This window comes from Phaenicophaeus curvirostris, chromosome 1 (genome assembly GCF_032191515.1).
Source record: "Phaenicophaeus curvirostris isolate KB17595 chromosome 1, BPBGC_Pcur_1.0, whole genome shotgun sequence".
NCBI lineage: Eukaryota > Metazoa > Chordata > Aves > Cuculiformes > Cuculidae > Phaenicophaeus > Phaenicophaeus curvirostris.
Window position 1 is genome coordinate 164,836,779 of NC_091392.1, and position 18,003 is coordinate 164,854,781.

The 18,003-nt window shown below is 38.3% G+C and overlaps 1 protein-coding gene across 1 annotated transcript in view; it reads right to left on the reverse strand.

Moving 5' to 3' along the window:
- SCEL (sciellin) overlaps window positions 1–18,003 on the reverse strand; it is a 75,415-nt gene that overhangs the window by 38,808 nt on the left and 18,604 nt on the right. Inside the window, exons 2-4 of the mRNA XM_069879975.1 lie at window positions 12,038–12,340; window positions 5,165–5,238; window positions 366–483 (exon numbers count right to left, since the gene is read on the reverse strand). Coding sequence (XP_069736076.1) covers window positions 366–483; window positions 5,165–5,207 — 161 coding nt within the window. The 5' untranslated portion in view covers window positions 5,208–5,238; window positions 12,038–12,340. The remainder of the gene's footprint in view (window positions 1–365; window positions 484–5,164; window positions 5,239–12,037; window positions 12,341–18,003) is intronic.

Genomic DNA, 18,003 nt, shown 5'->3' on the forward strand with positions numbered 1-18,003 from the left:
GATTCTGACTCAAGCTCTTTAAAAGAACTTGTCAAGATTTATAATCTTCATAAAAAGAAAGAGTCAGATTGCATTCTTGCAACCTAAATATATGAAATGTGGGTTTTTTCTTGTAGAGCAGAAGCCTGACATTTCATTAAATGCTCAGTGCTCAGAAGTCTTAATGAAAAACATAGTCATTGAGTCCAGCAGTCTTATACTTCCAAAAGATAATCAGTATCTTGTCAAAATAAGCAAAAAATAGTTATTTGATGAAATTTATGTCATTCCGGTTGATACTATTCATGAAAAACTAGACACTTCAAGAAAATATACAGAGCACACTGACCTAAATACACAAAAAATGTATTTCCTCTCTTTCTTACCTTTCCTCTTCCGGCCTCTTCTTTATCCAGCTGCTGTCTTGCAAAAGAGTCCGTCGTTTATTGATATCATGAGTAGCCTGCTGTCTGCTTTTAATTGCAACAGAGGGACTCTTATTATCTGCAAACGCAGAGAAACATGTCTTGAAAAAGAACTTGTGGGATAATTTTGGAAAATTGAAGTACTATTAGAAAGGCTGAAATATGTAAAATTTAGCACAGATTTAATCTTAAGCTGTCACTCCTGTTTAGTGCAGACCATTCCCTTGAAAAGTTTGTGGCTTAATCCCTTCAAAATTGACAGGACCTCATAAGCCCAGTTTACCATACTAAATTCTGTTTCATCCATAATATGAAGCAGATTGGTGTTATTAATGTAAACAAATATCACAGATCTGATAAAGCTTTTATGAAATATGCATACAACAGCAATTCCAGGAAATTCAGACTAATTAATCTCATTTCCTGGGGTGCTGTCTGCAGTTTCTGTATTTTTAGATGTGCGACAGGATGCGCATTTCTAATGAAAGCTAATCTTGAGATGATCACAAGGTCCTCCACGTACATCCAGCCCAACACGTGCGGATTTTCAGGTTTCTCAGAAGAATCACACTCTATCTGAAGCTTTTTATTCAGTAGCTGAATCACAGAATCATTTGAACGGGAAGGGACCTTAAAGATCATCCAGTTCCAACACCTTCCACCGGATCAGGTTGCTCAACGACTCATACAACCTTGTTTTGAACACCTCCAGGAATGGGGCGTCCATGACTTCTTTGGGCAACCTCTTCCAGTGTTCCACCACCCTCACAGGAAAAAAAAATCTTCCTAATATCTAATCTAAATCTCCCCTCTTTCAGCTTAAAACCATTCCCCTCACCCTATCCCTGCACCCCCTGATAAAGAGCCTCTCCCCAGCCTTTCTGTAGGCCCTTTTTAAGTACTGGAAGGCTTCTATAAAGTGTCTGAAGTCTTTTCTTCTCTAGAATGAAGAAGCCCAGCTCTCTCAGCCTGTCCTTGTATGGGAAGTGCTCCAACCCTCTGATCATTTTTGTGGCTTCCCCTGGACTCGCTGTAATGGATCCATGTCAGGCAACATGAACTCAAACAGGTTCTCTTTTCTAACCAGCAGTGTGGTTTTACTGAACTTCTAATAAAAGCAATACCATTAAGGTCTGTATCTTTATGCTAGATTAAACTAAAACTGGTGTATGGATTCAAAGATTTTTGGGAGGGACAGACACAACATGAACATGGAAGCCTTATCTGCTTATGAAAACAACCTAAAATATCTGTGCCCAACAACACTGATACTTAGTATATTGAGGAACTGACAATACAATGTTCACTTGATTTGTGAGAACATCTATTCCTCACTGTATTAGAAAGCTCATGTTTATCTCATTTGGCTTCCCTTCATAAAGTGTTTGGCATGGAAACAAGCAAAGCAATTCAATGACTCTTTTCCAGTATTCTCAGTTCTTTTTCTTCCCACTTAAGATTCATATAATTGGCCTGTCTGAGGTGAAGAGGAATATTTTCCTGCCATTTTAACATACCCCTTTAAAACACATAACTAAAAGTTGGGTCCAAATATAAACTCCATTTTTAAATTGTGATACTTTCCCTAAACTTTCCCATAAAAGAGAAGATGATACTCTCTACAGCTACGTGAAAGGAGGTTGTAGAGAGGAGGGAGCTGGCCTCTTCTCCCAAGTGACAGGGGACAGGACAAGAGGGAATGGCCTCAAGCTGTGCCAGGGGAGGTTCAGACTGGATATCAGCAAAAAATTTTTCACAGAAATGGTCTTTGGGCACTGGCAGAGGCTACACAGGGAGGTGGTTGAGACACCATCCATGAAGGTAATTAAAAGACAAGTAGACAAGGTGCTTGGGGACATGGTTTAGTGGCAGATGGGACTGGTTGGACTCGATGATCTAAGAGATCTTTTCCAACCTAGTGATTCTATGAAAGATTAAATAAGCAAAATATTTGTCAGCAGCATCCAGTTAACCAACAAACCGACTGAATTTCTCAGGGTTTCCTTCAGAGACCTTCATGATTTTCTCTATGAATTCCTCAGTCTCTGAGCATCCACGCAAAAGGAACACTACCAGATTGCAGGAAACATTATTATTTGGTGTTCAGTAAGAACATTTGACCTTACTATTGTGTACAGAAAGACCATACTTCACAGAAATTGCGTGCAGTCAGTATTATGACATTTGTCAGTGCTGTGTTTTGGCATTTTGCTGTGATTTCTAAGAAAACGTAGCTCTTGCTTTTAATTCAAGAATTTCAGTTGTGGTGATAATATGAAAAATGTCAAATAGCTACCTTAGTGGAACATCAAATCACAACAAAACATCAAAACATTTATTTTAAATGACAGTGGCCAAGACTGATTATTTGAATACACTTTTCTCATGAACAAACCACAGTGGAGTAAAACAATAAAATGTGACCCAAACTGCGTCTGCTCTTATCTGTTGCAGTTCACTGTAGATATGTTCATACTGTAAATGGAAGAAGGCCAGCAAAGGAATTAAAGGATTGGACTGATCATTCATGTCTGCCTAGTTGCAAGCATTCCCTGGCTCTGGGTTGGACTTGCTCTCTCAAAGACTGAGCTGCTAGAGAAGTGACAAACATTTAGGAAACAAGGTGTGATAGAGCAGATGTATGTTGCTGTCTCTTCGCCCTGATGCCAAGGTTTGCCTTTATTTTTTTTTTTGAGCAGCATAGATGCAGCAACTTGAGACCATTGGAAATGAACAGGCATATCAAAGATGAGATTTGTAAGAGTGTGTTGACAATTATGGTACGTTAAGAACAAAAAGTTATCTATTCTCACTGCACAATTTTCACATCAGCCCGTTCACTGCCAGTTGAGCAAGTTTTTGTCGTAAAAATGTTCTTAAAAGCTGACTTTAAAGATCTCAAAAAATGACAACATCCCAATCTTGCCTGCACAGGGCCAGTGATTCATTAAAATATCTGTTAAACACTTGCAAACCGAAAAGAGGAAGGACCTCCATCAGTTTGAACAATAGCATTGTATCATAGTCACTATCAAGAATGGAGATAGTTGTAATTGGCAAACAAGACTATATTAAGTGCGGTTGATCTAAATATTCATTCTTTTGAATATGTTGCTAACACTAGCAATGACTGGCATGTAATAGTAACTTGGATGAACATGTATAGATAGAAAAAAAGCTTTGCAACATCCAGTAATTAAGGATTCAAATGAAGATCCAAAAGCAAAAACTGTACTTTCCCATTCTCATATGTATTTAGATATTTTTAATTTGGTACAATCATTTGTATAAAAAGATAAAGTTAACTTTAGAAGGTGGGAAAAATGTGAGATCAAAAATATGCATTCCAGAGGCAAACCTTCTCTACAGCAAGGATAGCTGTTGGCAACTAAAGGGGTGGAAATGATTCCAACATTCCTTTCATACTAATAGTTTTAGCCAAAAATGCTTGCAACTCTCAGCAATACATTTTAATCTGTACTCTACTGCCAATCATAACCAACTATGAACCTTGAAGAAAAACTCCTCAGTGACACAAACATAACAAAAGCATTTCTATGTATGCAAGAATTACTCAGTATATACCCAACTGTTAAAATTAACCTTGTATATGTAATATTGGCTTTTTTTTCCAATAGCAGTTTAGGAAAGCTGTTATTACCTACCTAAAATTCATCTGGATGTCACAGAAATCATGGCTTTCTTAATTGCTTAGTGCAAAAAAGGGTTTGGGAAATATCCTATAAAGGCTGTAGCCAAGGAATGTATATTGTGTTTTCTTTTAATGAAATATCACAAGAAAATTGCTAATGCATGAGTTTTGCTGAAGACTACTTATTTCAACAAATCAGAGAATGATTGGGGTTGGAAGGGACCTTAAAGATCATCCAGTTCCAACACCCCTGCCATGGGCAGGTGCACTTTCCACTGGATCAGGGTGCTCAAAGAGTCATTTCTCATCTAATGAATTGTCTCCCAATTTTCAACTGAAAATTACATGTAGATCTGATACAGCAGTTCAGGTCACATGAGCACATGCCGATAGAACTTATCTCCTTCTTATTTTGGCAATAAAAAGTTTGTATCCTTAATACAAAAGAGGCAAGTTGTTCCCTGCCATGTGCGCACTCATTTTGGTGTTCTGAGGCCTGGCATGTCCCATCCAAACCAGGTCTTCATTTGCCTCAAAACCTTTCACTCTTTAGAATTATTTTGCGGGTTCAAATGTCATCGTGTCTCCAGTTTTCATTTCTATGTATAGAAAATAAACTACAGCCCTCAACAACTTTTGTCCCTCTAGAGGAACAATGCATCTCATCTGACAATAGTTAAATAGCTTTTCTCTCTCCTTCCCCCCTCCATTTCTCCTCATTTTCCTTGGACAAATCAAAGAGACAGTGGTGATGTCCTGTCTGCCCACTTCCCTCTCAGCTGCCATGCTCCTGTGGGGTTTCTCCAGAAACCATACAACTTCATGGAGGGAAGTGCTGTCTTGCTCTGCACCACCCAGCTCCACTGCTCCATCACACCTCACTGCTCATGTTTCAGCCTAAATGTCTGCCAGTGAAAGCTTATGCACAACATCACAGTCTTGGTGGGTGAAGTGGGTCCTACTGCAAATCTAATAACCAGCCTGTCACATCTGAAGAGTGATGGCATGCCCTGTGAAGGAGCTACATGATGGGTATGGTGATAACTGGAAAGGAGGGAGTCCGTGCCTCAACGTCTAAGAGCAGAAAATGAAGGAGAGTCCATTTTACCGCTTTGATTAGAAGACTGTTTTCGTATGCTGAAAGCTGACATTTTGCTCAGTGGGCTGTCCCTCTGTGGGAACCTAAAAGAAAAAACACACAAAAAAAAAAAAAAAAAAAAAAGAGAAGAGAGAGATGGTGGTGAGATTAGGAATCAGCCCCCAGCCCCAAAGACAGTTCATTCACCAGTTTGATCACCTCTTCACACAACTTTCATCTGATTGATAGGATGGAATGACTTCTCTTGCTGACAATGGTGAACAGATTGCCCAGAGAAGCTGTGGATGAGCCATCCCTGGGGGTGTTCAAGGCCAGGTTGGATAAGGCTTTGAGCCAGTTGAGGGTGTCCCTGCACATGGCAGGGAGGTTGAAACTGTACAATCGTCAAGGTCCCTTCCAACCCAAACCATTCTATGATTTTATGATTCTATGATTCTGTGATTCTATGATTCTATGATTCTAACACTAGCTGCAGCCTTCTTTGAGCTGAAGCTCAGGCACAGAGGTGGCTTTACCTTCACCGATGATGACTCTGTATTCCTACCCTGTGCCTCTGCCTATCACAGTGCCTGTACCTCCTGTTCCTTGTTGGGAGCTCCTTCCCTGAGAACACCGGTCAGGTGGTGAGAGCCTTCAAAGGAGAAGATAGGGTAATAAAGAATGGGGTGAGGTGATTAGCTTAATGGAAAGATGCTATCAGCCTATGGCTCAGAGCTATGCCTGGAGCTCATGTGGGCGCACCCAGCCCTGCTGACTGGTCTCACAGCTCCAGTGTTCCCTGCTCCAAGACAGATTCTTCTGCCCTGCAGCAGTTCTCCAGTCATTGACTTATTCCCTTACCTCAAATCAGGTTAAAAAATAAGCCTCCAAGACTGCTGATTTTAATAAAAATAATTTGGGAGTTGATCTACTCAAAAGATTTCATATTATGCTTTGAATCTGGATTTTGAATATCAGCTTTCCTAGAGAAAGCATCAAGCAGAACATAATGACATTGTAATGACAAAAAAAATCCCCCTTAAGTAAAACAAAAATAAAAAAGCAATCCTAACATCAACTCTCTTAACCAAAAGGATTCCTTTTTGAAAATCAGCATCTTCCAAGAACACCATGTTAAGCTGGAAATCTCCCAACCAGCTCCATTGGTCAGGCTGCCAAAATTGACAGAAACACCAGAAAGCATTTTTTAGTGAAGCAATCATTAAAAATCAGAAACACTCCCTGTTATCTGGGTGACAGAGTTGTCCTGTTCTTTCATAGACATTGAATGTGTAGCTCATTCACCTTAGGCAGAGTGGAATGAGAGACCAAATCCTATGGCTGTTTCTTTACTGATGTAAGATGAAGATGTTGAATTTTATCAAAATAAAATACTGGAAGTAATGGTGACAGTGAAGTATATAAAGCTAGTGGGTTCCACAATGAATTGCACTTAGAGCAGACTTTTTTCTATGTTTTTACTGCCAGACAGTTGGTAAAAGAGCCTAGGTTTGCCAAGAGAAGAAAGCCAGAAACTAAGACCTGGATGTAAACAAACATAGATCTCTTTAGAAAGTAAAGGCATTTAGAAATTAAAGATATAAAATAGCATTGGAGTCCAAAAGTGCACATATATCTTACCTGGTTTTGAAGTTCTGAACATTTATGGGAGTTTAAAATTCTGATATGTTGATTGGAAGGACCTGACCCACACTCCTTTCTTTTAACTGTAGTTCTTGATATCAAGTATACATTGGTACAGTGTGTAGAAAATATGCGACTACTGGATTAGGTTCACACCCAATATTAACATGCTCAGGGCTATAGTGAGCCTTATTTATTTTGCAATAGATTATAAAGTGTCTTTCAAAATTTCTGATGTGTGGTTTTAAGGACACATACACTGAATTTCCTAGAAACTGTTCAGGTAGGTTATCAAACAATCACTTTTCAATAACAACCAATCTTGCTTTTAATTTTCCTGAACTGTCACAAGATGATAGAGAGGGTTCTGATTTATTTAAGTTTTCAGCTTAGCAACAGCTGGACATCTGACAATGATCTTTATTTCAGCAAGTCCCAGGATTACAGAGAGTCTGACATTTCAGTGTATTTCACAATCAGTGAGTGCTGGCACTTCTTCATCTGGAGAAAAAGCAGTAGGTTTGTATAGAAGGAACTTAGATTTCTTTTCTAACAAAGATGTCTAAAGCCGTCACCAAGAGAACTGAGTCATAAAGCTTTGAAAACATAGCCTTCTTTTGTGGAAATAAAACCAAATCTGGTCATTCTGAGGCTTGGAATATCTCATTAAAAGACACATTTTGCAATTCAAACATTTTTCATTAAAAATAACAGGAAATGGCTATGTTGACTTCTATATTATAGCCTTCCTTTCCATAGATTCCTGATGGGAACTGAAATTTCTCTAAGAACCGGCAAGGAAGTATCATACACCATGGTTAAAAATAAACAAGAAAGCCTTAGACATCTGTTCTGAAATACGGATTATCTTAAAGGAAAAAATCCAACCATTTTGAAGCTTGTCTTTAAAATATACAGAATAACTACAAATGCATTTATGACCCTGAGACCTGAAAAGCTACTGGAAACCAGGTTTGCAATTCCTGCTTTTATCGATGCATGACAAAAGAAATTCCATCAAAGGACTAGAATCAGTCTAGAGCAAGCATATTTCTTTTATCTTCCATTATTTAATTGAAACAGTGTTTTGTCTCTTGTCCTATATTCATTTTTAAATGTTTCCAGGGCAAAATAATATTTCTGTTGCGCATGTGTATGGCATCCAGAATAAACTACTACCTAGTCTCCAAGCCTGAAAATAATTTGCATAAATGAATATAAGAAACAGGCACACTCCCTTTTACAGTCAGCACTGAAAATGTGCCAGTTGTTGTGAAATTTTAAATGCAGGCATTTTAGTTCTTCAGAATACTGCCATATTGTCCCTAAGGTATACGTCCTGCTTCAGAACTTTTAAGTTGTATATCAAAAATTAATCCATTAAAATTTAAAATGCAAATTAAAAATATATCCTACTTTAATCTTTATCACAGATAATCAAGAAGCGTTATAGTAAGATTTACATTTCAAGATGTTAGAAATTAAAAGAATCTTGCATAAAGAGGCAGAACACAACTCATCAAAGCAGTATTTTCTTGGTCTTCACTATTATGAACTAAGTGTGTGTATGTGTCTGTGTATGCGGAAAGGGAAATGGACAGGAGACTATGAATATTACATTAGTTTAAAAACTTCAGCTCACAAAGATCTGGAACCATCAGACTGTTCATAGAATCATAGAATGGCTTGGGATGGAAAAGACCTTAAAGATCATTCAGTTCCAACTACCTTGCCATGAGCAGGGACAACTTCCACTGGATCAGGTTGCTCAAAGCCTCATCCAACCTGACTTTGAACACCTTCAGGGATGGGGCTTCCAAAACTGCTCTGGGCAGCCTGTGCCACTGCCTCACCACCCTCACAGGAAAAAATCGGCTTTAAACCTCCCCTCTTTCAGCTTGTTCACACAGGTCAGTGAAGTGTTTGTCTTCAGTCCACAGTTCACTCAAGAGAAAAATAAATTTTAACTTTATAAATTAAATTGTGAGAGAAGTGATGTGCCTCAGTACTATAGTAGTAAGCTACATTCAGGCATTCTGAATAAGATGTCAACCACTGAAGAAAAACAGCTCAGCTGGAATGCAAAACAAAAACAAACAGGAATTCAACTCCACCGTAATTTGAATTTAAAAGCAGCGTCAGGAAAGTTTAAAAGAAAATGAAAACTGCCCCAGGCAGTCCATTGTGCAATTCCCAATAAGTTCTAAGACATGCCATTCTTGGATTCAGACCCACGTCCATTTTCAGGGAAATCCAAATAGAATCCCAAAGAAATCAAGAAAAAAACTTCAGGCTTGATGTTAGGGAAAGTCAAACACCCCTCCAAGCTGGTAGCAAGTTATTCAGAAACTGACACAGGTCTCCAACTCCATTTTTATCACAAATAGCCATATTCACACTTCAGCGTCACCTTTCTGCATCCTATAGTGACTGATCAGCAGAAGACCTCAGGACTGCCTTAAATTCTTGAAGCCAGACCTTTTAGTTTTCCGCTGGTCTGAACACACCCATTCTTCCAACAGAGAGCCCTCTTGCCTGCCTTCTGCTCTTGGCTGTAGCTTTCTACATAATTAGGTTTCACATATATGCATTGCTATATTTAAAATAAATACATAAGAATAATACAAACATTTCCTGCGACAGTCATGTTTTCCACATCAGACTGAACTAGTTACAACCAAAAAAAGCCTTTGTTCTTTAGCTTCTAGCTATGACAGTGATTAAGACCTTATTTATGAATATTTAGAGTATATGTATTTTGCTTTTAATAAACAGTATTTCTTTCTGCAGCTTAGATGTACTGCATGTCATCACATTGTATAATGAGCAATTCAACATAGTTGATGTTGAGGGAGTGTCGAGGGAGGTACACCTTCTACTGTTAAAAGTAGAAACATTTGTTTCCATACTGGAGTTTTGCATATTAAGCATTGCCAAATGTGAACTCCTCAAATAGCCACCAGCCTACTGTTATTAATGATGCAAAAATTTGTAGGCGAACAACTAGTTTTAAAAAAAAATATTCCAGAATTTTTCTGTTTTCTGACTTTCTGTGCTGCATTGTTAAAGCAGCCTGGATTGTAGAGAAGCAACTGAGTCTGGCATGTCCACGTAAAGTGCTACCTGGAATAAACAGGTTTCTTATACAGCTTACTGTCTACTGTTTGCCACACATCCTTAAAGTTCCAACTTTTCAAAACCATCTAATATCACTTTGTTCTTTCCTTATTCTAAATATGAAACTTTCAACCAAATTTTATCTTCCTGAAGGATTATTCTGCTCTTAAGCTGAATATTCAGTGTCTTGTGAGTAATCAGAGCTCAAAGTTTTAAAACTGTTCCAACAGAAATATAATAGAAGGTTAGCAAAATAATTTTCTGCATCCTTTACATTTTAAGCCATTCTGTACTACATCGTTTGTCTTTCATTTCTATGGGATGAATGCAGACAACATGGTACTTTAGATAAAAGCACGTTTGACCCTACTTAATTGCAGATTCAAAGCACACTACAGTATTTCCTTGCCTTCGGTTAACAACTGCTGTGCAGGTCAGCAAACTCTTATTTTCTCCATGATTTCTCTTGAATATGGAAAGACCTACATGTGTAAGCAAGAAACTGATTCAAGCCATTCTGACTTGATACAGATAAGGATCTCGAAACCTTAAAATAAGTCACTGGGAAGATGCATCACTACAGTTGTTGCTCTAGATAGACAACCATAAGTGTGTGAGGAGAAATCTTGCTTGTTTGGAAGTCAACACCAATTTTGTTGTTCTCTACACTGATAATTTCTCCCCTCAAGTATCAGAAGCGCTGTGACTGTGCTATTAGACCTGGCTACCTACCCTTCAACTCAAATAAGAAAATGTGTTTGTAAACATGGCTTCACTTCTTGATCACAGATACAGGCAGTTTCTCAAAGAACCATCCCAGTTAGAGCCACCCGAACCTGTACTATCCTTCACATTTCCAAACATTTGATCTCCTAAAAAGCCTCAAAAGCCCTTTCTTTCAGGTGCAGATCTGAACATTCAACAGGTGCAGCACTTTCTTCCCTACGAAACTGTCGCCAGTATCCACTGCTATAGCTCAGGGTTGTTGGTTGTGTCACGAAATAGAAAGAATAATGGTGTTGCTAACTCAGTACAATACCAAGTGTGTAGTCAGTGTTTAACAAATAAATACTTAAGTATAATTTTTATTCTTCAAAATTCTAAGTGACATGATTTTCTTCATTTGCAGTTAGCTAGTCTTTTTGATCTTTTACTGAAAAATATGTGTAAAAATCACTACATATATTTTACAGGTATTAAACAACAAAAACATGTTCTTAGAATTATTTGTTTCAAGAGTTATAGATCAGAGCAATAGCCATATAATGCAATTGTAAACTTCTGGAAATAATATATTGTGTTTAAATGAATATTTTACTATACAGTTCAGGCCACAGAAGTGATAACAACACTCACAGAAAATAGGAATAGCATGCATGTGTGTAAAAGAGAAAATGGGCAAGGTAGGACTAGAGAACATGTGAATATACAACAGAAATCATTTGGCTTTTTGTAGCAGAGATCTCAAAACTGGTTTTTCAGGACGTGGGTGGAGGAGATTCTGTTTTGAAAGACATTAAGTTTTGGAACTGTCACTAATGTAAAACGAACTGGTAAGTTAGAACACAAATTTGTATGCATTTTCAAATTAGAAATATATGATCAGTTTTAAATAGCTTTTAAAAATAATTTGTTTAATAGAGTGTAGGAGGGGGATGATGATTTTAATTTTTTTATTCAACTCTTTCCTATCACTTTGCTAGATTTTTAATGGAAAACCATTTCTGCTTGTACATAGGGTCATTTTGTGGTACAGATGTCATTGTATTAAAGCAGAATTGGTATTTTTGCTGTACATTTTATAAAGGTGGAAATGAAAGGAAACTGTTGTTATATTTGTTTTCCAAAATCCTGTACTTGAAACAATTAAATAATATTTTAATACTCTTTAATTATCATAAAATTTCCAAAGAAAGAGTAAAGTAATTATAAAACAAACCATCGAGCAAAAATGACATTATATCTGAACTCCTAAACAAACACTTCAGGATCTGGGTTCTAACAGTCAAGTTCTCCATAACTCTTGAAAATCAGGTCCTTTGAAAAAGAATCCTGAATCGGACATTAAGAAATCACAGAACATCTGAATATGTAGGACTTTCAGTAGATGGTACATAAAACCGGAAAAATAAATCCCCTTACCTAGGTATGATAGAAGCTAGTATCCTAGAGTGGCTCAGCGTGGTAAGTCAACCTGGAGATACCTGGAAGTGAGGTACAATCAAGGCAGACAGAGAGCTGAACTGTTGTTCCCCATCCAACTGTTTGAAAAGTCAAGAGACTTCCCCTCAGAGGCTGAGTCACTTAAGGAGGTGGTAGGAGGTGTGGAAAAGGGTGGCTCCTTATAGAAATACCAGATCAATTAGAAGTCCTGGTGCATTTTTATACTTCTGTGTTTGCTGTACTTTTCAAGTGCAGTAGGGCTGGATTTCACCAAATTAAATGCTTTCATGGACCTTGAAAGAGAAAGCCAAGCAATTACTATTTGGAAAAATGCACTACTGTCATTTGGATTTTCCACAGAAATATATGTTGCAGGCCGCCTCTCAGCCAGAGGGTTTCAGGTATTTATACAGGTGAACAGGATAAACACCATATTTCATCAAAGGAAAAATCTGCACAAGCGTTACACAGGGAACACATGCTGAAATCTGATATGCATCAAATGTTTGTATTGTTGGAGTTATGTGGGCAGAAGCAAAAGAACTGTGGGGGAAAACCCTCCCACATAAGACCTGGTTGCAAGTCCCTCTTATCTGTGCAGTCTCTTTCAGTACAGCCTATAACAAATAGAAAGGAGAGAAGAAATGATCTTCCATTTATTTTTTTCCCCTGACAGTGGCTGCAATATTTTTTTTTTTCTGCAGGCTAAGAACCTTTGTTTGCTTGCTGCTAACAAATACAGTTGCAAGGAACATCAACCCCCTTACAAAAATGCTGTATATGACCCTATTGTTCTGATTGAGATACAGAGTCTGTTTTTAAAAGTATTTTACACAAGCCCACACTTACTTTATACTTGGGGAGCTTTTGAAATGAAATATGTAGGATGCAGTTATAGAAGATTCTGAGTAAACTTCAGTCCCATTGTTTCCTGTGAAAATTAAGAATTCCTTTCAACACAGAAGTAGTAAACTCAGACACAAAGAAACTTAGTAAATGTCTATATATAGCCATATTTCTTGTTATTTTTTTTGCTGATGGTTACCGCTTTGTGGGCTTGGTACCTGCAAGGGTGAAGTTATAGTCTAAACGTTGGTTATATCAGATGAAAGACAGCTGATGAAGCAGAGCAATAGACAAGAAAACACCAAGTATAAACTCCTAATTACCACAAGTTTTATCATTAATGACTGCAAACAAGCAAACTTTTCTGAACTTTGTACATCTCATCTTCCATGTTTCTGAAAGTAAAAGTACTTATAGCAGTCCTGGCATGTTCAGGTACACCATAGTATATGTTTATCATGAAGAAAATTTTATAAATACATCTCTTTGTGGGCATATTATGATTTTATAATTTTAACACACATGCACCCCAAATGAAACAGATACCTTTCCTCATAAGCAATGCAAAATGGGAATTAACTTAGAGTTGAAACGGGCATAAAGCTTTGATTTACAATAACATCCAGGACTAGGAATATTTTTTGATTTGAAGTGTTCTTATTTCACAATCCAGGTGCTATACGATGTTAATTTATTATCAATTTACAGTCAAGAGTTCTGTTTGTAAATCTGATATAAGCTTAAACCTCCGTGCAGCACTGCCTTATTTAGCCAAAAAGTCTGAGAAACACAAACAGAGATGTAACCACTACAGTCTAGAGAAATTAAGTTTATGTTTTCCTATGGAAAATTTCCTTTAGATTGGATATTAGAAAAAAGTTGCTTACCAAAAGAGTGGTCAAGCATTGAAACAAACTTCCCAAGAATTTAGTGGAGTCTCCTTCCCTGGAGGTGTTCAAAAAACATGGCACTTCAGGACATGGTATAGTAAGCACGGTGATGTTGGGCTGATAGTTGGACTGGATGAACTTCAAGGTCTTTTACAACCTTAATTATTCTATGATTCTATGATTCTATAATTCTACTTCTATAACTTTTGAACATAGAGAAGAAAATACTGGTACAGAAAGCCAGTTCTGCTACACAAAATAAGCCAGTGCACACTTGCTGAGGGTGCACTTGGTCTTAGTGCCTGTATCATCAAGGAAATTATTAAACTGCACCAGTCCCAGTACAGTCCCCTGAGGGATACCAGTTGTCATGAATCTCCATCTGGACATCGAGTTATTGACCACTACGCTCTGAATACAACATTCCAACCAATTCCTTATTCAGAAACAGACAACCCATCAACTTCATATCTCTCCAATTTAGAGAGAAGGATGTTCTGGGGGACGATGCCAAAGGCTTTGCAGAAGTCCAGATAGATCACACTGATCTGGGTCCACTGATGTCATCATCCCATCACAGAAAGCCGCTAGGTTGTTGAGGCAGGACTCGCCCTTGGTGAAGCCACGCTGGCCGTCTTGAATCACCTCCCTGTCCTCCATGTGCTTTAGCACAGCTTCTAGGAGGATCTGTTCCATGATATTCCCAGGCACAGAGGTGAGACTGACAGGTCACTAGTACCCAGGTTCATCCTTTCTACCCTTTCTAGAAAAGGACACAATGTTGCCCTTTTTCCAGTGATCAAGGACTTTCCCAGACTGCTGTGACTTTTGAAATATCATCAAGACTGGCTTGGCAACCACATCAGCCAGTTCCCTCGGGACTCTGTAATGTACCTCATCTGGTCCCATAGATTTAGTGATGTTCAGGTTGCTCAGGTGGTCACGAATCTAATCTTTCTCTGCATTGGGAGGGGCTTTACTCCCTTAGCCCCCATCTTTTTGGTGATTGACTTATGAGGGGTGAGGAGAAAGTTTGACAGTGAAGTCTGAGGCAAAAAAATGTCTAAGTACCTCAGCCTTCTCCTTGTCCATTGATAAAAAGTTACCATGTTTGTTCATTGCTGGGGCTACACTTTCTTTAACCTTCTGTTTCTGGTTGACATAACCATAGAAGCCCTTCTTGTTATTCTTTGTTTCCCTTGCCAAGTTCAACTCCAGCTGTGCATTGACCTAATTCAGCTGCACCTTGGCCTTATCCAGGTTTGTTTCGCTGTACCACAAATGATGTATTACAAAGGCAGACATCCCCAGGCTGTGTGAAGTGTTCTGCCGTCTGATTTAGAGAACAGTCTTGTTTCGTTCTCTAGTTTAAGGTCCTTATTTAATTGGAGGAGGACAGAAAAATAGGTACACTGAAGTTTAATTGGTCAGACTATATCAGAGTTGGGGCTGTCCTATGTGGGGATAGGAGCTGGACTCGGTGATCTCTGTGGGTCCCTTCCAAATCAGGTCATGCTGTGATTCTGTGATTTTAATTATATCATCTCATTTAGTCCCTTTCTCACTCATGAGAAAATTCTCCAGGTGTAGCACAGATAATATTCTGGACCCAGATTTTCAGCAGATCAAAAAAGATCAATGCAAAAAAACATACAAATAAGTATATGCTTCTTCCTCCAATGACTTTTAATCAGCAGATGTAATCACCACATTGGGCTATGCTTTACCATTGATATATCAAACAGAAAAGTGCTTTGGGGATGATAGTAGCTAATTTCATAACTACCTATCACCATAATGTTTATATAATCTGCTTGCTGGGAGTTCAGTAAATATTCTGCTTTTCTCGACATTCTCTCAAGAAAGAAGAAGAACTTTTCTGAAAAACAGATATAAATATAAATGCCCACATCCACAGTTGATATGTTGGGATATAACCTCACCAAAATAATTCTGACATCTTGATGTACACTAGCAGAGTGCATGGCCTGACACGATTTATGAGAGAAAATGGAAAGGTCTTAGAATTCCTACCTATGTTAACCGCTCTTTTTAATTTACTAATTACAAGCAATAGGGTCATATTACTGATTAGTAATCAGAGGTCACTATCTGTTGCTGCTTAGACAGCTAACATATTTTGGAGGCTGTTTCTAGCAAGTCCATTTTAAATACCTCAACAATGGAGGCTTAGGCTTATTTGTCATCCAAAGATTTCCTAAAATGCCTCCCAAGAAAGTGCCAGTAGGGGCCACTGACTTTTAAAATGCAGTAGCACTGGCAGAAAAGTGAACATAACTAGCTCATAAATGCCATAATTTAGGTTTGAATTGTTTATTTGGTGTTATTAAAGTCAAATGGATGTAACACCCTACAGTGATAATACATTATCACGCTTCCCAATTCTCACCATTCTCTGAACAAGATGGTTGTGCTCTTGGTATTTAGCTTTAGTTTATGTCTCTTGACTGCTAGTAAGATGAATTTTCTCTACATGATTTTCTTGTCAATTTCTGTTACGTTTCCATTTTTAAACACAAAACATACTGCAAAATACTGTGCTACCTCTATGTCCTTATTAAGATTTATGAGATGTCTGTCATATAAAAATAATATAATGCAGTCAGCCTTGAGCTTTTATGTAGTTTCACAGGAGAGAGATGGGGATGAGCAATGACTCAGCAGGCAACTTTTTGGACAAATACCATTCTGTGACTCCTCCTCAAAAGGGAGCATTACATGATCAAATACATTTTTTCATACACACAGTCCTACAAAAGAGACATCCTGTAATACTTCAAACCTTCCAGGCAGGATGGGTAAACCATTGTCTTGCTATTATTATTAAGTCAAAAGGAGAAGAGTCATTTAGGCAAAAAAAAGCACTCAGTGCAGCAAATATAATGCTACTTAGCATAGAAAAGGAAGCAGTGCTCATGTTTAGGGGTAAAATCTTCCTCTTGAAGATGACTAACACAACGAATTCTCCTCCCTTAATCCCTAGTCCAGCCCCATGTAAAATAAGGGGATTCTTAGGACTTCTCTATGCTATCTGCATGAACAGAGGTACTTTTCAACCCTGGTCATAATTAACCAATGGAATATATTGCCTATGGGTACACCCTTAATGAGGGTGTACACAATCGTTGTGTGAATCCCAATAGCATTCACGACTGTAACAGAGAGGAGAGGGAGAACTAAGGAGTAAGATTTTTTTCCATGGGCAGGTTATTCCATCACTAGACTCTCATGGGATTTCTTTAACTTCCTCCTGAAGATTCTGGTCCTCCTGCTTCTAGACAGACATCTCAAATTGAACTAATGATGTGAATGAGATGGAAACTCCCTTTCTTCATGGGCATTGTATCTCAGACTAAAATGCAGGTTTTAAAGGTACACAAGCAATGTTGTGGGCAGCCTTGCAAAGGCCAGCTACTGACAGGTGACCTGACCCTAAACTGACCAACAGAGTATCCCGTCCCATATACATCATGCTTGGTATAAAACCGAAAGGTCACAAGGGTCTTATTCTCTTCTGCGATGGCTGACATCCAGTGAGGACCTCATCTGGCTGATCGCTCCTGATCCCAGATCCATGTGTTCCTGAACCCAGTTCCTGAGTGCAGCTCCCTCCTAGCCATGGACCTATTCCCTCATGTCTGCTCTGCAGCATCTGTGGTGATATATAGTCATCGAGGGAAGGGGGCAAGATCTCATACGTTCATATATATTTTGGTATTTTCTAATTATTTTCATTATTAGCATTATTGTTATAATGTCATTAAATCTGTAGTTTCAGTTTCCAGCCTGTAAGTATTATTCTTCTCATTTCCCTCTCCCTTTTTATTGTGGGGGGAGGTGGGACGATTTTGGAAGCTCAACTGTACAGTTTTTAGCTGCCAAAATTTAGCTCAATTGTGGCATTTGGTTATGTTACTGTTAAAGGGAGTAAAGGGAGCACAACATTTCAGTAAGCCTGATATGAAAGGGATGACACTGAGTTTTATGGATCAACCTTTGCCAGCCCAGTTTGTTTCCTACTGCTGTTGCAGGTTGCCATTCCTGGGGAAGACCTTTCAGCTGGTATGCAGTCCTTTCAGCTGGTAAGGTATGCAGTCCTGTTTAACCACACCTGCCTGAGTACAGGAAGCACTGTCAGAGATTGTTCATATGCATATTTTAAATGCTAAGAAAACATTAGTGACAAGG